Below are 23,964 nucleotides of genomic sequence, written 5' to 3'. Positions count from 1 at the left end.
ATAAAGAAAAGTTTTTCTTTTCTTAGTTTGTCTAGAGAAAATTTTTCTCAGTAAACATCAGCCTCCTCAGTTGAAGAAACAAAGGAAGCTGTAACTGGTACTTCAAAACCAAGCTTATTGTATTATTTGTAATTAAGAAATGTATACCTAGGTGCTGAAGTTCACAGGTTTGTTTATTTGCTGAATGCATCAGTTGATTTTAGTGTTGTACTCTAATCAGACTACAATTTAGTGATATCTTCTGAAGAAGTGTAACCATGAATGTGTGGTGAAGAATATCTGTCCTGGGATTTGAGAGGAAAGAGTTTGAGCTATATGACACATGACAGAACTCTGGAGGAGGAGGTGTAGGTTTTATGAAGGTAATGCACAACATGGGCCTGCATTTTTACCTTGAAGTACTTCAATGCAAAAGGACTGGGAGAGTGCCAGAAACATTTATGAGCTCCCTGGGTCTTTCAAAGACATACAATCAACCTACAGGAGATGAGTAATTTTCCCTGTGGTAATCTTTGCATAGTTAATGTTCTGCTGTGTAGAGATTGAGACATAAAACCTGCCTTGATTAATACTGAACTTTCTGGAAAACGGTTTTCTTAAGTCTCTGTGTTACTTAAATCGAATAGAAGATGAATTTTCAATAAAGCAAACCATGATTTGTTAAAGCTGTTCGCTGGCTGGCACTTACATCAGTGAATAAGGGCCTGCAAAGAGTTGCTGGATGGTTTTAGAGCATGTGGTGACTTGCAAAATGATGAAGCAGGTGCTGATTTCTGGCAGTATTTTGAGCAACATGCCAATAATGCTATTAATATATATATTGACTGCCAGCTGTTAACTGTTTTTAAAGCCTTTTGTGGTTCATTCCCATACTGGTGCTAATAAATGTTTTCTTTTGTAGCTTTCATTTAATTGTTTTTGTACTACGTATCAAGTTTTGTTTCTGAAACTTAAAGTTTCTTGTCACAGTGTAACAAAGATCAGCCATAGCTGGCAACAGAGAAATTGCTGTCTGATTTTGAGTGACAGTAAGAAGCCTCTTGAACCCAATTTGCTTGTTTCCTGTAAGGTAAGCCACCTAATGGCTGTCAAAATGGATGACAACCATCTCCTCACACCAGCTCTACTACCCGTCTGGCACCCTCCACCTCCCATACTTGATGCAGCTTGCTGATCCAGCAGGAAGCTTGCTCAGGCAAAGGAGAAAAGCGTATGGGAGCTGAATTTTTTTTTTTTCCAGCTTGTCATCCAAGTGTCAAAGCTATTTAGAAACAGGAAGGAGCAGTGAGAACGAGTGGAGTTGCTTCATCTAGCACTAACTTGCCATGGGACTAGGTTGGCCGTCTCATGAAACCTAATTCCAAAATACTGTGGGTACTTTCTACTTGATTGTCTTCTGTACAAAGTGAACACTGATGTCTCTTCTCACTTGTTAATTAAAATAACTGTTTCATGTTTTTCTCAACCTTGCACTTTCTCATTTATTACTAAGCAGTTGTTATAAGGAGGTTTATTATTGTAGTAATCTTACGGGTTTTGAGTATCAAGATAAGCTGGGATTCAGTAACTTTGAAACAAAGATAATAACAGTCAGTAAGGGCAGTAACCAAGACAGAGTACTTATGCTCTAGCTGCTAGATTGGGAAAATTCAGATCTCCTCTTATGCCCAGTTTAAAGCCTCCCATTTTTATTTAGTGGTAATTTGTAATCCTGACTTTGTAGTTTGGGAGGTATTCATGAAAATGTTTTACTCTCACAGCATCTTGTTTCTTCGTCAAATGTATTGATGTGTTCCATGATAGCAGTGTCACTAAATACAAATCAAAGCCTATTTTTTTTCCCCCTTATCTAGTTTTACTACTTTCCCTTTTTTTTGTAATCTCTGTGGTTAGCCTTAAGACCTTCTTGAAGCAAAGTAGTTAGGTTTCAGTAAGGGAAGGGAAAGCATTGTCCTGATTGTTTAAAATAATAATAAAATCTAATCCAGATGTTTACCACCAACATGATAAAGACTTGCAATCCTTAATTTGAAATCAAATCTTTAGGAACTCACACTACCCATAGCATAAGTCTTTGAATCATTATGTGGGAAGTTCAAGAGGAACAGGTTAAAGTAGCTGGAAGAGGCAAGTCACCTTCATAATTTGTTTGTTGTTTTTTTTTTTTTTTTTTTTTCTTCCCTCATTTGATTAAAGAACTGTTTCTTCCTACCCTGTGCTTTTACTTTTAGAGTAAATCTGGGCAGGAATTGGAGACTTTGCTTGACAATTTTAACACTCCTGTGCTTGGTTTTGTGATGAATAATGACTGCAGGGTTTTTTTTATGTTCTTTCAAGTAATTGAATGGTGTATCATTCAGATACATCAGTATCCAAAAAAAGTGTGAGCAGTCTGACTTCTAATGTATGTCCCATTCGTAAGGTGTTGTCTTAACATTTCTGTCCCACTGGATTTGAGATAAACAATATTTATCGGTTTCAGTAGCAGACATACGACTCAAAATATCACTTAGTGTATGTATAATTTGCTTATGAAATATTATCCAATACTTGCAGTAGGTGTTAGGATATCATGTAGAATGTTAATTAAAATAAATAAAAAAGAAAGCCTTTATGTAAAAAATACTCCTGTTCTTTAAAAGTTTGCATTCTAACTAGGAGTTACACGATCACAGAGATAATATTATATCCAAAACGTTAAATCCTTTTTCCTGTTGGGCACCTGAGGTGCATAGGTCTGTCTCTGGCTGTAGGTAATTTGTACATTTTAGCTGACGTTTCTGCCTAGAAAGAAAGTACCTGTACATCCCCTGACTTAGTGGTACTTGCTTGAAGCTTCAAGTGCAAGAATCTGGGAAGTTATGTGGTGGATTGGGGAAGCTGTTTCATCTAAGAAACAGCTTTCTTCTGTGTGACATCTTTTATTACTGTTATGGCTAGTCTTCCTACCTGGCCACAAATTACCTAGAAGCAGTTGTGCCAGCATAAGACACAGTGGCAGGTGGCATGTGGGTTGAAGAGAAGAATCTAAGAGTGATGCTCATATGTTTGGCAGTGCCCTATGAAATGCATCTTACGCTGTCATCTGGGGACCTTTAAAAGACGAGTCAACATTTTATGTAACTGCTGAGTGAAAATGGAAGAGGAGTGATAAAATTCTAAGTGACTTTTCTGTATTTTGTCTGTACAGGGCTATCACGTTTCTTCTGTGTTTATTCTGGAACGCTTTGACTGTTCAAATAGATACAGATCTTTATGAGAATGTTTGAGAGCTATAATGAAATACCTCTTGTGACATTAAGATATGTTAAACTTCTGTATTTGCTCTGTGTTTAATTCTAGTAGAAGACAAGTAGCAAGGCCACTCTTTGCAGTGACAGCTTGCCCATATGAGTTTAATTCACTTTTCATTGCCTTACTTGATTAGTCTCAGTTTCTCTAAGCTCTCCTCAATTTGATGACTGTAACTTTACATTTTCGTTTCAAAATACTTCGTTATGTGTGCTAAAGGCCTTGACTCTGTTCTTTTTCCTGATCAGTTTTACTTTATGTTTGAAAGATGCTTGAAGTGTAAACTATGAAAATGACCATCTATTGTATAAGTTATATGTAGCTAGGAGAGAATCAGAGTCAGTATTTAATTTTAACTTCCACGGTGCCTTTCTCATTAAGTGTTAAAGGCTTTTAAAGTAATACATGCATTTTTTTTCTGAATAATATTACCTTTGATTTGTGTAATGCAGGAAAGGAATTATAATTAATCTGTTAACTAAAGAGAAGTTGAAAACTTATCTACTCCTTCATAGTTGAGAAGCAGTTCTGAGGAAGAAGTGGAAAATATTTCAAATCTCCAGTAGAAGTTAGGCAGTTAATCTGTGTTAATCCTTCTGAAAGTCATTGCACTCAATTATCCCTCAAGTTAGCTTGTTAGCTTTAGCTAACAAAATTAATTGATTACTCAGTGAAGCTAAAAACAATTGTATTTAAATATTTGTTTTACATAATATCAATTTTAATAAATAAAAATAAAATATTAATTTGCATTTAATCGAGTTATAAATTCCTCTTAAATACACCATAACACACATGACAGTCAGACAAGCAGGATGTTCTATATAATGGTTATCAGTAATGCTAATTAATAAGCTAAATGAAGTAACCGATAGTAGTTGTAACAGTACCTTGCTAATATGCCAGAGGCTCATATTCATAACTTGCAGATCAGGTAATTAATATCAAGTAATTGCTTAAAATTAAAACTAAACAACCATAATGAGTTTCCTTAATTGATAATTTAAAGTTTCCCAATAGAAATCAATATTGAGTTAAGGGGTGTTAATGCCTTGCATTTAATCAGATATGCTGTACTGGGAAGTTGTAGTGGAGTAATCACTTCACCTTTAAAATGCTGTTCCTTTCCCCTGCTCTTTAACCAACTTATTTTGTATCTTTTGACTTTCGGTATCTATTTTTATTTGAGCAGCAGTATCTCTTCAGAGCTCTGTTTGCATTCCTATTTTTCTTTTTTTGCTTCTAGAAACCTGTTTATTTCTGTTTATTCATTCTTACCTAGACTGAGTTTTCATTGTTCTTTGTCATTTAAATGCTGGCAGCGTTTCTTCTGATAGTGTTATGTATTCATTACAGCTGTTCCTTCCATCCCCTTCGTGCTGCATCATGGATCTTCTTAGAGAGTCTGGATTTAATTGTCCCCTGGAGAATTACATACTCATCAATCTGATCTATTGGAATCGGTCATCTGCAGGGCATTGTGAGAATAAACGAAAGCAAGGAAATATTCCTAACCCATTGTGTTCATTGTCAGTGAAAGTATTGAACTATTTGCAGAACCACCCAAGGGTCAGATAACAAAAAGGTGTCAAGGAATGTTTCCACAGTGTGTCTGCCCTCGAATGAGTCATAAAATGTGGAATTTTCTCAAGTTAATCCGGGTTGGAGGAATCTAATCCGGGTTGGAGGAATCGTGTGGTGATATCTGCGAAAGATCATGTGCAAATCTGTTGTTTTTTTTTTCCCTCCAGATTCAAAATGGTGAAGTTGTGTTCCAGTTCTTACCTGAATCTCTTGAATTTCCCTCCTCTCTTTTTCATATAAATCACCAAGATTTCTGTAGTGGATGTACCTGCTAAAATACCACTTTTTTTTTTTTTTTTTGTAGGTCCTTGTGTATCTGCAGTAGAAGCTTAGGACATAAGTAGAGAAGGGAGGTGGTACAGGCTTTGCTGATAGAGCTGCCAGGTAGACATTACAGAACTTGACTCTTCTTTCTGAGAACTCAGAACTGACAAAATCACAAAAAATCTGAACTGTGTGTTGACAACTGCCTGCTGCTGGCTGCTCCATGTTGCTGGGATCACACAACCTTTGAGGTGCTTGCTAATTTGCTGCTGGCAAATTAGATGATACTAAACATAATTATAAGTGATTCGTTAACTTCAATTCAAGCCACAGCTGATATGGTAATAACAGTACAGATATTTTTCTTTTACTTCAACTTGTTTTATTTTTCAAAACTGCTTTTATTTGATAACTGGTGCTCTGGAGCTGGAATTCTGGATAGAGCAAAATCTACAATGATATTCTTTTAGCAGCAAAGCTCTACTGAAGCCAGTATCTTTATATTCTGTTCTGAAAACAGAATTCTCCAGTTCTCAACTGATTTAGTTGTGGGACTGCACTTTAGCATTACAAAAGAGAGGAATTCCCTTCAACTGATGAATGTGGACCAGGATCCTGTGGGTATGCCTGTCTTTCCAGTGCCAGGCTATTCAGAGTAGAACTGGAACAGAAGGAACTGTGTGAATGCATTCTGAGTCAGGCTTGGCAGTTGGAGTACTATATTAATTTATATTGCTTCCAGAACCGAAACTAACTCATTTACAGAGATTCAGCTACTTCAGAATATTATTTCTTAGCCCTGATGGCTTTTGATGAGAATATAGAAAAAACTGGAATTGTTTAGCAAAATTCTGTTTTTTTTGTTTTTCCTTATAACTTGCCTTAATAATCATTAAACAAGTTGATGCAATTTTCAGTAAACCATCATAGTTCTGATGTCTGAAACCATTCTTCTATTTCTGTAACAGGATAATGCTTTTTCTTATATGCAGAAATAGCTTCCATTCCAGTTTTGAGAAATAAAACGGTGACTGCTCATCTTTCCCATTTTTCTTTTTTAATGTGGGATACGGTTAACAGCAAAGCAGCTTATTTCAGTTTGTGTTTTCTTTATTATTTAAGTAGGATAATCAACTTTTATTACTTTTTTAATAAACTGCGTGTTTGTTACTGTATATGTTACATGCTGAGCTAATGTGAAAAATTAGGCTAATGTTGCACTGGATTATAAAGATACTTGTCTGTAAGGCATAGGTTTACATTAGACAGAACACTTCCTAGTAGACACACAAATATCTCAAGAATACCTGTTGTATTTGCAGTCTCCTTGTATGTGTTCTGCTACTGTGGAAGATTCACAGATGGTTGACTCTGGGATGGGTCTGGTTTTTGATTTGTTTGCTGTACTGAAAGTGTTACTGCTGCTTAACAGCATCAGCAGTGGAGATGAGGGACCTTTATGATGAACGGGACATTTCTCAAGTCTGCTGGCTCTTTATCTATTTGACCTTCTACTGTCTTTCATAGTTGATGGAAAAAGTGAAAGGCATTTAAAGAGGGGGGAGAGAGGGGAGGCGGGGGTGTGAGCTTTAAGTTTTAAAAAAAGCTTATTAGACACTTGTGATCCCACATGTTGTGGAGAATGTGTTCCAGTTGTATTTTGTGGGTCTTAAATATTTTTCATTTCTTGGTCAATCATAAGGCAGTGCTTAAACTTCTGAGACTTCATTGGAGACATCTGCTAAAGGCAAAGGTGTTTGTTTCCTACGTTGGAAATCTGAAGTTATAGAACATAAGGTTAGCTCCTCAAATATTTGCAAACCATTCTGATTTTCATTACCTCTGGTTCAGGACTAAAAATATGCAAGACAAATGTCACTTGCTCTTGTATGTATCTTGTCACTTTAACTTCAATATGGATGTTAGCTCTCATGCTGCCACCTTTTCCCCCAAATTCTTTCAGATATCTGAATCGCTTTCATTATCTTGGTGCCAGTTATTTGAAAGCCAGCAGTGCAACAAAGAACCTGTGTTGTGAAAACACTGTTTGAAACTTTCACCTTTAAAATGATAAAATGTAACTTTAAATTCTGACTAGCTCTGGACACTAGGCACTATACAAATTTTTCTACTTTACTGAACAGCATTGAAAAGAGAAGATTGATGCATTAAAATAGCTAATCACTAATTCATTGTAACTTGCTTAAGTCTTACAACCTTAGTTTAAGTAATGTAAAAGAATGCTGAAGTTCTACTTTTAAATGCATGTGTTTATATAGAAGGAATAGCAGTGCTTATAATATGCTGCATCTTTTAATGAGATGTTCATTGTACCCATCTAGGTATATGTCATCTAAGTGGCTGTTTCTAGGCAGTGCCTGGTACTTAAGAGGGGTATTAAAGTCTGGCCTTCAAAAGAGTTGTGGTTCTTTTCAACCTGACTCAGACAGAAAGCTTTTAGTAACTGTTATTAAGCTAAGTTATCTTAATTCTTATAGATTCCAGATATTTTGAATTTTCTTTGAGAAGTGCTTCATACTGTGCCAAGTTTTCTTGTGTTAATTCCATTAACGCTGCCAAACACACTGCACTTGATTTGATTCTTACTAATCAGATTAGTATTGCTAACCCAGATGATTCTCAGCTCTTCAGGCAAGAAATGGCTCAATATAAAGGCCTTTATTTTCTGATGCTGTGCACAGTAAGTCAGTCAGCCAGCTGTGTAGGTTAAAATATGAAGTATTTCCTTTTCAAATGATTTTTTTTTTCCATTTTGGAATTAATTCAGATTGTTTTTATGAACAGACATGACTTATAACATGAAAAAGTCTGTTCTTTTTGTGAGGGCCATTGAAACCCTGCTAAGATTCCATGGAGAATTTTCATCTACCCCTTTAAATGTTATTACATAGGCTGTTTAATCCAAACAAATAAAGAAATTGGGCATACAGATGTCTGACTGGGGCTTGGGTTCCCTGACATCTGAAGTTTTGAATGTCTTTTGAATTTGGGAGCATTATTAGGTGCTCTATATATTACATATATTTATGGACTTAAAATATTGCTTCTCTCCCACCTCCACATAAAAGAAAATTCCAGCACTGTGGCTGCAAGTCTGTGGCCAGGAAGGAGTACTTACAGACATGCAAGTGATCAGAGAGAAGCCTTTATTTTTAGGAAAACAGACTAAATACTGCAAAGTCCACAATGTAATTAAATAATGTGCTAATCAATATATGATACTTATATATTTCAAGTGTTACATTAGGTATTAGAATGAGTTGATTTGTGCTACAAATACTAATAATACATATTTTTTTAATTAATCCTGCTGCGTGCGCTGAGTGATAGATGAATTAATAGTGTGACCAAAGTTAGGAGACTTGAACTCTCATTTTAGACTGGTAACAATTCTAGAGGATAATGTAAAACCCAGATGTCCATAGGTACCAATAGGTGCTACGTTATAAAACTAATGCCTTTAGAGAAGACCTCTTGTATCATAGGACTGTGGCTTTGGATTCTGTGACAGGGAGAACAGAGGACTGTCAAACACCTCTGTCTGTGGGAGCTTGGCTTGCCACATGGAGAGGAAGGGTTTGTGTTGATGCAAATAACGAGCTTGAAAGCCCCACATGGGGTTATATTCAGAGGGCAGCTGCTGCTTTTATTTACCATAAGCAAGAATAATTGGTACTTTGGAACTGTACTTAGCTCACAGTTCCCCTCTGGATGGGGGAAAGGAGAAATCCCTGCCCTAATGTCTGCTTAATTGCCTTCCTTTCTTCAAGTTAGCCTTTAGATAAACTAAATAATTACAAGAAAACAATTTGTTTCCCAATCAAAGGATCAAGTGATTAAAAAAAAATATCATCAATATGTTCAGCTACCCTTTCTGTTAGTACAGATGTAGTAATAATGCAGGTAACTACATAAATTAGGATCTATAAGCTTAACTGTGGGTTTATTTTCAAATAGTAGCTTGGAAAAAAACAAAAACAAAAAAAACAAAAACAAAAACAACAAAAAAAAACAAATTGAGTATCACATGGAATAATTTCATTTTAATTGCTAAATCTATTAAATGTTTGTGGCTTTTAGTTGACTTCATTTAAAGACATGTCCTTAATATTTTTTTTTCCTCTGACTTCCATGGAGAAGACTTCAGTTTGTCAAGTTGAGAGTATTCTGTTTTGGAGTGAGCTTGAGGTAGTATGAAGTTAGGAATCACAGTACAAACTTGTTTTATTGTTCGTAGCGCAGGATAACCAAAGAAAAATATTAGGAATAAGCTTGCTGGAATAACACATGGAAGGGAAGAGTGAGTCTCATTTTGTAATTGCCCTTTTGAAAATCCTGAAGCAGCTGTAATTAGGGAGAGGCAGGATGGTGGGCCAGGACTTTCTCCTAACCACCACCACGAAGGCTATTTCTACTTTATATCCTCTGATGCTGCAGGACTTCGATTTGCACTAAAATTTATTCTGTTTGCTTGAAGATTATTCGCTCCATCACTCTTGTGGGTTCAAAGTCCAATTGCATAGATCTTCTTGCAAAATAGGAGTTCATTTTCAGTCTTCTAGCAATTCATGAGTAATAGTTTAATTAAGTATTAACATCATTTTTAGAATGGGGAGAATAGTCACAGTTTAATTTTAAAATATAAATGGTGGAGAAAACTTTGGTGATCTGAAGCCAAGTAACAGGTTGTGCATGTGCTACTGCTGTCAACTTCATTCCCACTTGTTCCCAGCAGTCATGTTGTTTTCATTAATATCAATGGTTAGCTATTGCATTAACCTGATTATTTCCTAACACCAAATTATGAAATGATGGTGAGAAGAAAATAAAAATCAAAACTGTTGATGTATTCTTTCGTATACTTTCTGATGTATTCGTAGACTTATTTTTTGGTGTTTTCAAAAGTCAAAGTAGCAAACAGCCATGGTATTCAAAGATGTTGTCTGAGGTCTGCAGGGGTGCCTGTTAGTTACTGGCAGATTGCCGGGGCACTGAGATCTGCAGAGTCACATTGTCCTTGCATGCTTTTCTTGAGGTCCTTATAGGACTTGACTGTTGGGTTTTTTATTTGTTTGTTTGAACAGTGCTGCTTTGTTCATTGAGTGTTTAAGGCTTTTGCAGTGTGGCTAGTTGGACAATCCAAATACTACGCTTGGAACTCTCCTCTTCCATCATTATATAAAATATGTGAACATTAAGCTCTTAATAGGAAGCTTTTTTTTAAAGAAAAAGATTTGTTCTGTTGATTTTCACTTCTGGAGTGTGCTTAGTGATGTCAGAGTCATTTTAAAAAAGTCACTCTGCTTTTTTAAACAGGATCTTTAGTCACTGTAGAGTAAAATATTATACCTCTTGTCAGTTTTATGATTGACACCTCTTTATGTTTGTCTATCTGCATATAAAGCATTTATGTAACTTTATTTTTTTTTGTTGTAAAGTATTACCAGATCAGACCCTGATGTTTATTAAAATTCTCTGTTAAGCCCAAAGCGTTTCCTCAGTGAGGCTGGGAGCCCTGCAGCAGCAGACAGGGCTGCTGCCTCGGCGCACCGGGCTTTGTCTGGGTGCGGGCATCAGCGCCATTGAGATGCTAATGGAGGGAGCTGCTGTTTTGTAGGAGAACTTGACTGCATCTCAGGAATGTGGCCTGTCTGGTTATATGTTAGCTTCGGCATTAAAAGGGCTACTGTAATTCATGTCTGCGGATCGATTGAGGCTGCCGACTTCTGTGTTACAGCTTTGATGTGCCAGAGGAAATTGTTGGGGTTGGTGGGGAATTACGTTTTCCTTTTGGTTCTCCCAAATCTGAACCTACCGATTTGTTTGCTTTCTGCTTACCATTTTCTGCTTACGATTATGGAATAAAGTGTATTTGCTGTGTGAAGCAATAGGGGATGACGAGCTTTTTTGACAAGTAATTGAGCCTTTTTTTTCCTGTTTGCGTCTTTTACGTGGTAGGGTGCCTAAATGCTGTAATAGCAAGAGAAGCTGAAAGAGATAATACAGAGTGTGGTATATTTCTGCACCTCTGCTTCAAAAGGGAAGACTTTCATTTGCTAGGCTGCTTTCTTCTGGTTGATGATGTAGGGCCAATAGATAAACTATTAACCTGTACATAACAGGATTCCACTGTTACAAATTCGTTCAACTCACTGCACCTTACTGGTAATTTTCTGTGTTTTGTGCGGAAAAAGGGTGCGTGTGTGCATTGCAAACATGAATTTGAAAAGTAGCTCTGGGAGTAAGATTTGAGTAGGTCTATTTTGTACATTAGCACAGTACTCACCAGATTTTTCTGCATGCAGTTCTCACACATTTTTGTTGTAAATTAAAGCAAAAACAGTTTATTTTACTCTTGCAAACTAAGTCCATTCTTCTGGCTTTGTATTGGATGGTAAGTTTCTTTAAGACTTCATCATAGCATTAGGTGAAAGCTGTGTGGAGGGAGCACAGGGGAGGAAAATTGTAAATCTAGTTGTACTCAGTTGGCAATTACTTTAGCAGATAAAACAGAAAATATGCAAATATCTCTGGAGCACTTATGGCTTTCAGATGCTGACTGTCTGTATCTCCAGCCAAAAAAGGACAGATGATAATTAGATTTTGAAGGACCATGTGCTGTTGCTACAGAGCTAAATATTAAAATGCAAGAAAGCAGACTACCACATGGCACAATTGATTTTTATGGCAGTTCATGTTAAAATGCTCTCTTTTTATATTGCCTTCTAGGTTACCTAGGGTGAAACAAAATTACAGGCTTGGAAACTCTGGAAAAGCTCAGCATCAGTATTTGAGGTAAAAATGAACATACTGAAGTAATCTTGGGAGTGTCCTTCTTATTAACTTTATGGAATTGATTGGAGAAGAAATTTTTGTCAAGATTAATTTTGCATTTAAGTTTTCAGTATTGATTTAAAAGAAAAAATGACTTCAAATCTTTTTAGATATAGCAAAACTAATACTTGAGATAAATGTATCATGTTAATTTTATTCTTTCAAGCTTTGAGAATACTGTAGATGTTTTGTAGATCTACAACATTTGTGTTTTTGTTGTAGTTCTGTTAACGTATGAAATTGTCTTGAATGACTGCTAGATTTATGTGAATAGTTAAATGTGTTTTTATAGGAATTAATGTGAATTGCATGGTAATGGTACTACTAATAAAATATACATATGCTGATGTGCTTAGAAAATAATGTTTTCTCTTTGTGATCAGTTTACTGTATTATGATTTGAAAGTGTGATACATTAGAAAACATTAAAAGCATTAAGTCTAGCTCTTAAATGAATTGTGCATGGAAAAATCATTGTTTATTTGAAAAATATCATAACGCATTACTGGTGTATTTCATATAATTACTAATATGAATAGGATTAGGGATGCATTAATTCCTTGCATATTTAATCTATCAAAAATTAGCTTTTAAATTGCTTGTAGTTTTGTTTCTACTACTAAATTAAAATAATATGGGTTCAGAGAGGATTTATATTTCGTTTTCTCCCAGCCAGTTATAGTGTGATATTGACATGCCATAAAATGTTTATAATCAAGTGAATTTCCACAATTAACCTTGATGTTGTAGTTTCCTTTTAAAATAATTTTTATAGTTCAGAGGTCTTTTTTCTTCTCGCTTTTCAGAGCCGAAGCTTGCAAATTATGTGATTAACCTACAAGCTGATATCATGATGTCAAAATGCAGTTTGGAAAGCATAAGCACAGAGGCTGCAGAGATTAAAACGGTAAGTGCGTGCTTTGTAGTATGGGAGAAACAGATTTTTATGTATCATTTTGCTATATTCTATCTAATACATAAAACTCCTTTTGGACCACCAAGTCACCATAAAGTAAGTGAGACTGCAGAGTTTTACCCCTAATTTCTTTGGAAAGAATAAGAATAATGAAAATAGCTAATTTATTTTATCTGTAGATGGTCAGATAAAGCAGTGGCATGAAGAAAAAAGGTATTTGCTGTGAAATGCAAGCCTTGATATTTCTTGTGAAACTGAATATCATTTTTTTGACATTTTTAGAAAGTGAATGTAGTGTTTAAATATTTATTGTGGATTTTGCAATGAAATGTGGTTTTATAGATGAAATAAAATAAATTTTTAAGAAGTGGGAAGTAGGAAGATGTGTAGTGTTAGAATTAGAATTGAATTTGTTTTAGATAGAAGGAGATAAAAAGTTATTGTCTTGAAGTGAATGGCAGGTGAGTTGTTGCGGTCTTGCTCTCAGTAATATACTTCAGTTTGAATTATGAGTCAAGCAAAACAGGAAAGGGACTGCCTGATAAAATTGCGTACAGTAAAAATTGAGAGCTTTGTCAAAGAGAGGGCAGACATGTATCTAGTTTCATTGGTCCTCTCCTTCCCTTGCGTTTTAGATATCATGTACTTAAATCATGTTAAACTTATCATGTTTTTTTCTGTTGCACTCTGTGTTAAGGGGCTGAAAGTGAGGGAATCAGCATTTCAGCAGTTCAGCACCTGCATAGTTAGACCTGCTGTACTGGGCTTTATACATGTCTTTGTAAAAGATTAAATAGTTTGTTCCACTATCTGTATGTTTGTATTTGACAAAGAATAAGCATCTTCTTTCCATTTGTTTATTCTGAATGCCTTGTGTACTGATGTGAGTACAGATGTGCTAGAAAACATGAAAGAAATGGATCTGAATTTATTTCTTTTCAAAGACTGTTGTAGGACAACACAACTTGTTAGACAGTGCATCTGCTGGAGGTATTTGAAGGATAACAGAGTTCTGTGCAGCTGCACTGTGTACATTAAAATATGTTAAAGGTAGCATGATGTAAAAATAAGTTGATTCATCCTCTTTAATACTATAGTTTGATGGTATTTTCTTAGTTTAAACCTCTGAGCCAAATTATATTCTTCAGAAACTTAGGAAAATATTCTCCTAATGCTGTTTTACAAACCAGAAAATATGGGAATTGGGTTTTTTTTGTTTTTTTTGTTTTTTTTTTTTTGCTCGAATGAAGGTGAAAATACAACTCCTGGCACTGAATGATTAAAATGTATGTAGAAGTCACTTTACTGCGAAAGTTTTCAGTATCTGTGAAACACTCAGTTAATATTTTCCATTTTCTTTAAATAACGTTTATATTGATCTTCTACTCTGTATTTGTTCTTGTAATATTTTATAATTTTATTTTTATTTATATATCCGTTACCCAGGAAATAATTTTGTGTTAGTTCTTTGAACAGATTAATATTACATGTTGTAGTTGACATGACTCTTCAGGTGTTCGTGTGGGAGAATATTCAAGCAGCAGCTTTTGATTCCTACTTTCATGAATGAACTTTACTTGCTTGTGAGGGAAATAGTCTCAGAATAAGCTTGTGTTTGTTCACGAAGTTATGTTTATGGTGTGGAAAAGAAAAACTTAAGTGGAATAATAGAGAAGGCACTGCTGATCCAAAATGCTCTATAAAATTGAAGTGACTGGGCATAAATATAAGAATGATTGGGTGGTTACCCTTAGAAACATAATATGTATTATACTTTACGTGGTCCATCCCAGCCTTGAGCAACTATAATGGCTGTGACCAGGTTTCCTTTAAAAACAGTCAAATAGGGAAAAAAAAAAAAAAAAAAAAAAACAATAACAAAAACTATCCTTCCACATGAATTGCTGTATATAAGTAGGAAAAGTGCCGAGGCAATTTCAGTGAAATGTTGTCGTCATGTGGAAGACTTCTATGTTCTACAAAGGAATCTGTGTGTTTCCAAATAGCATGGCACTGATTTGATTATAAGGAAGCTAGAGATATTAGAGCAGAGCCTTGTCTGTTACCTTGTGTGAGGGAGAGAAACTTTCAATAGTCTCTCTGACTGTCATGCACTTAAGCTGCCTGTTCACAGAATCACAGGGTTGGAAAGGACCTCAAGGATCATGAATCTCCAACTCCCCTGCCACTGGCAGGGCCACCAACCTCCCCATTTAATACCAGACCAGGCTGCCCAGGGCCCCATCCAACCTGGCCTTGAACACCTCCATGGACGGGGCATCCACAACCTCTCTGGGCAGCCTGTTCCAGCAGCTCACCACTCTTAAAAAAAAAAAAAAAAAAAAAAAAAAAAAAAAAAAAAAAAAAAAAAAAAAGCTTTGATAGCGCCCAGGTGCTTTCTGTCAGTGGCTGAAAATGATTATATCCCAATGCAGTCCTCATGTGGGACTGATATAATTGTATTAATTGCATAATGATTAACGTGAGTACATATGATGTGCAAACACTTAGATCAGAATGTCAAGAATTACCACCTTTACTACACACAACTGTGCATAGCACATGCACTTTTTTTTTTTTTTTTACTACTTGTTTTACTTGACATAGTGCTATGGAAACTTCAGTGAAAGAACAGCCATAGGACTGGTTGTTCCAAATGAGGAATCAACCAAAACATTTTCTGGTCTGACTGGATTTAGACAGCGTGTAGAGTTACTAGTTTGATTGTTAGAACAGAACCTGTGTGTTCTTGTATGCAGTTTGAAATGTATAAAAGCAATTTTAGAATCTCCAGGACTCTTATATTACATCTGAAATGAAAAATGATGTATTTCTGATTTTATGATGTGATAGCCTATGTTGTTTTGTATTTGCAACTAAACAAAGCAATATCTGTCTTTTTTTTTTTTCTTTTGATTTAAAGAATCTAAAGGAACTCAGGCTGAAGCAATAACTTAAATTCCAGAATTGAGAAAGTAAATGAGAAGTACTTGTAAATTTTGCATGTTTGGAGGTTCATCCAAAAGTAACTGGAGAAATTGGCTAGAATCTCAAAAGCGTTCTTTAGTACATCCTTTAGAAACTACATGCTTTTTCTTAAACTTTTGAATATATTTCTTCTTTCTGGTATCTTCTCACCCTGACAGTTTCTCTGTAGCTGAAATTAAAATATAAGACTATATTCCTGCAATATTAATGCACTCCTTTTGGTGAAGAATTTTTTTTTAATAGAGAAGGAAGAGTGATGATTGCTGAGCCAAAGGTGAAGTTTACCCTCTTTCACTTAGCATTTTTCTGAATGTTTGTCTTCAAAACAGTGATAGCTTCTTATAGTGGTCTCAAAATTCTTTCCCAGTGCACAATTGCAAAAGTTAATTTTCCTATAGTATAGAACAGTAGGAACATTTCTGTACAATAAGGTTATAATTCATTCAGTTCTATAGGAAAAAAATTGATTATACCTTGATAATTCCTGAAAAATATGAAGCATTTCTAAAATAGCCAGTGATGAGAACTTCGTAGACCTCCAATAGGAAGCTGTTTCCTAGTACATAATTGTCATCAAACTGTGACTTAGAGTATCTTTCTGGAAACTGGTGGTTTATCTGGCAAGGGACCCATTTTCCATTAGCTCTTATCATCATCATCTGTAATTATTCATTAAATTTCTGCTTATTCTTCTACCAATTCTGATAAAGTTATCTGTTTCATTGACAACATGTTGTTACGAAGCTCCTCTTCTTTTTGCTTTTGGTTAGAATGAAGTCCCTGTTCTGTGCGTTTATGCGTATGCAAATCTTTGGTTATAAGACTTACTTGAAAATGCAAAACGTGGTAGATTTGCTTGTTACCTCTGATCTTGAAAATCGTTTTTTCTTTCCTGAAGTTAAAGCAGCTTTATATTTTCAATTTGTTATTCAATAAACTTTAAAAGGAGATTTGTTAGAATGCAAGGAGAACTTTATCCTGAAGTGTCCAAGTGCCTAAAGTCAGCTTTGCCCATAAAGCAGCTTTTTTTTTTTGTTGTTGTTGTTGTTGTTGTTGTTGTTGTTGTTACTTTGTTAAATACACTTCTTGAAGTGGGAAAGTTCTTTAAGTGCAAAATTGAAGTGTTCTGCTGAAAGTAATGAGATTGTAGCTCTTACTGGAAGTAAAAATAAAGTAGAATTATGTATCCTTAGATTCTTCTGTTTTATTTTTTCCTTCATATTATAACTGTATCTAATACCGTTTTGCTTTCTTCCATAGTAGGCTGTGCTGGAACAAAAACGCAATGACAGAAACACTGGATGAATGAATGAAAAGCCCTGCTTTGCAATCCCTCAGCATGGCGGGACTGCAGCTCATGACCCCTGCTTCCTCCCCAATGGGTCCATTTTTTGGACTACCGTGGCAACAAGAAGCAATTCATGATAACATTTACACGCCAAGAAAATATCAGGTACTAGTGATAATACTTTTTTTTTTTTTTATAACATTCCTATATTAGTGAAAATAATAGGAAAAAAAAGCGGAGCAGATGGGAAAAGTCTACAGTTGTACATAGTCCAGGCATGTGTTTCTTTCAGCTCCACCTGTTGGGACCTAGTTGTCCCTTTTTTTACTAGCTAGGATGTGTTCTGCTTTTGTGATAATTCCTATTGTCCCTTCTCAATTTGCTTTTATGAATCAAAATTTTAAGCTGAATATTCTCTTGCTCTTTGCAAGGTGTTATTAGGGATAAATACCCTAATCTTGGCGTTGTGCAACTTGATCATATGCTTACAGTCACATCTCCAGACTTGATTTTGATATGCACACTGGTGAAAGTAGCTTAGTAATGTCAGAAACTCTGTCAGGGTACTCTGATTTTCATTTTGTTACAGAAGCTATTCCTGAATTCTGGAATTTCAGTTCTCTGTGTGCCCTGCAGAGATGCCTGAAAGCTAGAATTTGGTTAATATTACTGAAGAGGGGTTGTATCACCTTGAGTAATGTACTTGCGTGTTTGGCTGAACTAATACATAGAATTAGACTGAAAAGCTCTAGCATGTAGCTTCAAATAGTTTTGAGGAGAAATTTGGTTTTAGAAGATAAACTGTACAGTGTGCATTCATATTTTTTGGGTGAGTGACTGTACCTTTGTTATGAAAGAATAGCGTTGGTTTTTTGGCATTGGAAAGAGTTCTGCAAGTCATGTTGACCTGTCTGTAGTTTGTTTACTGCCTGTATTATTTTTTGTCAAATTTTATCCACTTTGCTGCAAATAAGAGCGTTGTTGTTTTTAAACCTAGGTTGAACTGCTTGAAGCAGCTTTGGATCATAATACAATAGTCTGTTTAAACACTGGCTCAGGGAAGACTTTTATTGCAGTACTACTCACTAAAGAGCTGTCCTATCAGATCAGGGGGGATTTCAACAAAAATGGAAAAAGAACTGTGTTCTTGGTCAACTCAGGTAAGAAGAAAAATATACTAAGTTGCTGAATATGCTAGTTCTGTTGTCATGGGACAACTCCTTTATAGAAGTTGTGTGAAAACAAATTTGGGAGAAAATTTTGGCTGAAGCCCTTAACAGCAGGGATAATAAACTGATCAAAGAATGTGACACCTTTCACATTTTGCTGATTGTACACTCAATACAACCTCTTTATCTCTGGTATCTTTTATTTCCTGATTTAAAATAAAAGCATTAAATCAGAATTGCTGTGCAGTTAGCAGTTTATCTCCTAACTGTAGTTTTATATGGAGGTAGGTTGCCGTGTACCCCAGTTTAAGATTAGCCTAATCTGAAGAGTGTAATATAAAGCATTGTGCTAGTAATAGGGCAAACATCTTGAAAGTTAATGTATGAAAACACCTTCATGAGATTGAGGATTTTTGTCCGTTTTTATTTTTAAGCAAATCAAGTTGCTCAGCAAGTATCAGCCGTCAGGACACATTCAGATCTTAAAGTGGGAGAGTATTCAAGTTTAGAGGTGACTGAATCATGGACAAAAGAGAAATGGAGTCAGGAATTCTCTAAGCATCAGGTAATGTATTAAGTATAAATGCAAACAGAGTCTACAGTTAGACCAGATGAGAACTGCTAATTTTCAGTTATACCTAAACTCTTCTAACAAATTCAGCATGCTAGTAATGTGTTTATATTAATTTTGAGGCAAAACATGTGTAAGAGGTACTCAGGTTGTTGTAAAAAGCTGTCCTTTTAATCCTTTTTTTTTTTTCCAAGTCTCCCTGTCTTGTGGTCAAAGATGATAACTGCATAAGAAATTTTTAGTGTACATATTGTACTTCAAACATCACTAAAAATGTCATTCCTTGACATGCTTTTTATTTCTGCCTTTTTGAGTAAGCTTTAGTTCTGTTGTCCTTGAACCATTTTTTCTGTATTTATTTTACCTTTAGTGAAACATTTAGTGATGGCCAATGAAGTATATCTAGAGAACTTAAACAGATAAGTAGATGGAGTTAATATTTGCTAATATTGTCAATACTGTCAAGTGTGATGTACAGAAGAGCTTTTTCATTTTACTGTGGCCTAAGACAATTTGTACTCTTTTTATATTGATGCTTTTTTTTTTTTTTTTTAACTTAGGTTCTGGTTATGACATGTCATGTTGCTTTGACTGTTTTGAGAAATGAGTATTTATCCCTGTCAAATATTAATCTACTGGTGTTTGATGAGTGCCATCTTGCAATCCAGGACCATCCATACCGTGAAATTATGAAGGTTAGTTTGTACTGTGTGAACGTTTCAATACTTGGTTGCAGAGCATGGGTGAAGCCGAAGGGTTGAAATGAGGAAACGAGTCAGTTTTTGAAGAATAACATCAATGGAATCATGGTTTAGCATGCCTTTGGGCTGGATTTACTGTAATGAATTAATACTTAACTCATAATGAGATATTATAGAAAAGCAATGTAATTTACTTTGTAGTGATTAAAGAAAAATCTGGTGTTAACCTGGACTTTGCAAATTGAGGGAATTCTCAAAATTATTGTTAAAAATGTTAGGGAATGAGATGTATTAACTGGTTTCTGTATTTCTTAAAATACTGATTTTTAAAAATGTTTATAGGGCTTTTGAAGGCATATTGTTAGCTTCATGAGGTATTTGTTAGATGTCTTTCCAGATCTGTCATTAGGTTTAACCAAATCATGCGTGCTTTTATTTTTTTGGTATGACTTTAGTTTTTTCATGGTGTATAAGCATTATGATATGTGTTTTATTGTAAGCATGACAAAGCTATCTTGTGTGTTACTAATTGTTTATTTCTTTAAATATTTACTAGATGGAAATATTTATCTTGAAACGTGGTTGCTGTTAAATGTTCTTCAGTTCTGTAGGTTTACTTCCAGGCAATAGAAGAAAGTATTTACTGAACATTTGATTCCCTTTCCAGTACACGCTATTCAATACCAGTTTTCAACTAAGCATAGAAACTTTGTCTGCTGGTCTGATAGTAGGCTTTCAGAATGGTGGGAACAACTGTTTGAAGGTACTTCATTCTGATTTGCTTCACAGATCTGTGAGGATTACTCATCTTGCCCTCGAATCTTGGGATTAACTGCTTCTATTTTAAATGGGAAGTGTGATCCTGCTGAGTTAGAAGAGAAGATAAAGAAACTGGAGAAAATATTAAAGAGCAGTGCTGAAACTGCAACTGATTTGGTGGTCTTAGATAGGTATGTTGTTATGCAGTTATGGCTATTTAATTGACTGCCTTTTTTGTTTAGTAAGGAACAAACTGTTACAAACATCTGCTATTTTAAATCTTAGCAAAGGGTGTGTGTGTGTGTGTGTGTGTGTGATACCATTAGCTCTATGTGAGGTGAGGACAGAAAGTTGAACATATAAAATTGCTTTTTGGGTAACCAGTGTTAAAGTACATCTTAAAGTTAAGTAGAAAGTCTACTTGACTCTAATATTCAGATTTTATGTTGTTGAAGAAATAAATAGAATTTACATCTCAACTGTTTCACTTGTTTGGCATATAAAAAGAGGAAAAGCTAAAGTGAAAGTTGTGGTCAAATGGATTCAGTGTGCTTTGGCTTGGATATTCCAATATTTGAAGTGTAGGTAGTGATACTAACCTCATTTTTTAGGAAATACATTAGACAGATCAATATTTTTATAATGAATCAATGTGGTATATATGGAGAATTTTTGTTGTTTTTTTTATTAAATATATATTTAACTTTGTAATCGTTCATGGTGGGGATAGAAATGTATTTGACTATGCTTCATACTGCCCTTGCTATTTGCCATATAACTTTAACAGGCTGAAATAACCTGATCTTTGCCCTCAATTAAGATATACTTCTCAGCCATGTGAGATTGTTGTAGACTGTGGACCATATATTGACAAAAGTGGATTGTATGAAAGACTATTAAGGGAATTGGATGAGGCACTTCATTTTCTAAATGACTGCAACATATCTGTACATTCAAAGGAAAGAGATTCTACGTTAATTTCTAAACAGGTAAGGTTGTAAGCTGTATGAAAACCCTGTGGAATTGAAGTCTTACTATTTTTCTTTGCAGCATATGTTATGTTACAGAAACTTTCTGAGTTAGCCTGGTATATCTGAGCAAAAAGACTTCTAATTTTCATGTTCTACTAACACTGCAGATCTTTTCATAAATTAATGGGGCTTGAATGTCAACTATTCATACGTAGTGTTCAAACGTAGATCAAAACTTCATCTGGTTTGAGAATCCTGTATTCAGATTTGCTTAAGGCACAAAACATCCTGCACCATGATTTCTGAGGGCAAGAGTCTTAACATCTTTGAATAAGTCGGTAGGAAAAGAGAAATTATGCCACAGGACTTATTAGGAGAAGCAGTGCACAGTTGTATTACAGAATGCTGAGTGGGAATTGAGGTATAAAATCCAACTAGCTCTACAATTTCCACAGTTTATTCTAGTGAGAACAATATGTGACTAGTGGAATGAAACTTTAGCCTCAAGCTTGCCCCTGAGTTTTTGTGCAGGATGGCAGAGTAGAATATAGGTGGCATGGTTTGAACAGAGACTTGTTGCACATGGGGTGTGGAGTCCAGAAACCTTTTTTTTTCCATTGAGATTTGGAATTGCATCCTCAGGTACAATTGTGCAGGTATTAAGTTAAAAGTAAATTATTTCTATAACCATCTGTGATGAAGTTGGAGAATGTGTTTCTCTTTTCATCTGAAAGTACTTTAGTTTAATGTTTCTAGAAACTCAATATTCTGGCCGTTAAAGACTACTTTGGCCAGAGAGGGGGATAGTAAGTAATTCAGTCTATCTTTCTACTTCTCTGTAGTTTATCACAACTGCCTGTGACTTTTGTTCTGGACTTAAAATGCAGTAGGGCAAAAATGCATAAGGAATGTTGAAATCCCAATCCCAAGTATTTGCACAATCCAGAATAGCGAATTAACTGCTGTGCTTCTAATGTACATTGCCCTCTGTGCTTCTTTCCTGATCCAGCAGCTCTACAAGAAGATGGAGGCACCTATATTAAGAAAAATAAATCCATTTTCCATTTGATGTGGGTAGAATCAACCCTCTGTCTATTAATTAGAATTTGTTTAGGAAATTTTTACTCTTAAGTCTCACAGATAATAAACTTCAGGGAATATAGTATAAAGAAGGCAACTTGTTCTGTGTTTTCTTGTAAGAATGGAAGAAGGAAGGAAAACTAGAACAGCAACTGGAAACTGATATTCTGATTGTTTTGAGATACTTCCATTGTAATTAATGTGTAGTTCATGAGTATACTTGTATGTTATTTGTGTTTTTCATTAGTTGTTTAATACTGGACCGCTTGATTCTGTGGGAAGAAAAAACTTGTCATCAGCTATAATGCTGTTTGTACTCAAGTGTCTTTGTTATTTTTTCCAAGTAGTAAATAGTCCCGTTTTTTTCTGTTCCGCCCACACATACCCTTTTTCCTTTGAAAGGCTTAACTTAACAGAACTATGCAATTTCATGTTTAGGTATTTTTGGAAGCTTGACAATTATCGCTAATAAATGAAGTACGAAGTACCTCGTAAAGCATTTATCTTATTAGTTTTGTGTTAAACATAACAGGTAATACTTTTGCTTTGCTTATTGAGCTGCCTCAAGAAGTATTCCCCTTCTTAGTACAATTATCTGAAGCTAATTTCAAATAGTAATTTCATCAAATTGCAAAATACTACTTAAACTCTTTTGAGGCTCAGAAATGTGCAGAGCTCAAAGTTGAGGTTTTGCAATTTTAGGAGGGGGAAAAATGGCTCCATTAAATACCAATATTCCCAAAGTTGCCTTAATGACAAAAGCCAACCTTAAATATCGAATAGATATTTAATATAGAACGTATCACAATATTCATAAGCACTATGATGTGAGGAAGAGAGCTGTCTTATGTGAATAACTTCTGACTGTATTCTTTTGAACTGATACTTGAATTCATCTGTTGTAGATATTGTCAGACTGTCGAGCTGTGTTGGTTGTTCTGGGACCCTGGTGTGCAGATAAGGTAGCTGGGATGATGGTGAGAGAGCTACAGAAGTATATCAAACATGAGCAAGAGGAGCTGCACAGGAAATTTTTATTGTTTACAGACACTTTCTTAAGGAAAATACATGCACTCTGTGAAGAGCATTTCTCACCTGCCTCACTTGACCTGAAATTTGTAACTCCAAAAGTAATAAAGCTGCTTGAAATTTTGCGCAAATACAAACCATACGAACGGCAGCAGTTTGAAAGTGTTGAATGGTATAACAACAGAAATCAGGATAATTACGTATCGTGGAGTGATTCTGAAGATGATGATGAGGATGAAGAAATTGAGGAGAAAGAGAAGCCAGAGACTAATTTCCCATCTCCTTTTACGAATATTTTATGTGGAATTATTTTTGTGGAAAGAAGATACACAGCAGTTGTTCTAAATAGGTAAATCTTCTTTAAAAACAAAAAAAGGCATGTTCAGCTGCCAGCACGTGGATGTTTGTATTGTGAATATGGAAGGAATTGTCTTTTCTTTTCAGAACTCTATTTAAAGTTGCATTAGGAAATTATACTAGAGCTGTGTCAAGAAAGAA

At 35.2% G+C, this 23,964-nt stretch overlaps 1 protein-coding gene across 3 annotated transcripts in view; it reads left to right on the top strand.

Annotated features, from left to right (window-relative positions):
- DICER1 (dicer 1, ribonuclease III) overlaps window positions 1-23,964 on the top strand; it is a 63,113-nt gene that overhangs the window by 5,776 nt on the left and 33,373 nt on the right. For 2 of the 3 annotated variants that reach the window (XM_048947836.1, XM_048947835.1), the window contains exons 2-10: window positions 11,890-11,955; window positions 12,801-12,901; window positions 17,159-17,351; window positions 18,184-18,346; window positions 18,790-18,920; window positions 19,487-19,621; window positions 20,417-20,577; window positions 21,207-21,375; window positions 23,343-23,815. In XM_048947836.1, the coding sequence (XP_048803793.1) occupies window positions 17,208-17,351; window positions 18,184-18,346; window positions 18,790-18,920; window positions 19,487-19,621; window positions 20,417-20,577; window positions 21,207-21,375; window positions 23,343-23,815 (1,376 nt within the window). In that variant the 5' untranslated portion in view covers window positions 11,890-11,955; window positions 12,801-12,901; window positions 17,159-17,207. The remainder of the gene's footprint in view (window positions 1-11,889; window positions 11,956-12,800; window positions 12,902-17,158; window positions 17,352-18,183; window positions 18,347-18,789; window positions 18,921-19,486; window positions 19,622-20,416; window positions 20,578-21,206; window positions 21,376-23,342; window positions 23,816-23,964) is intronic. The other variant, XM_048947837.1, reaches the window with a different exon arrangement.

This window comes from Lagopus muta, chromosome 6, assembly GCF_023343835.1.
Source record: "Lagopus muta isolate bLagMut1 chromosome 6, bLagMut1 primary, whole genome shotgun sequence".
NCBI classification, from domain to species: domain Eukaryota; kingdom Metazoa; phylum Chordata; class Aves; order Galliformes; family Phasianidae; genus Lagopus; species Lagopus muta.
Note: the sequence above shows the minus strand (reverse complement) of the source record. Positions and strands in the feature narration are given on the sequence as shown.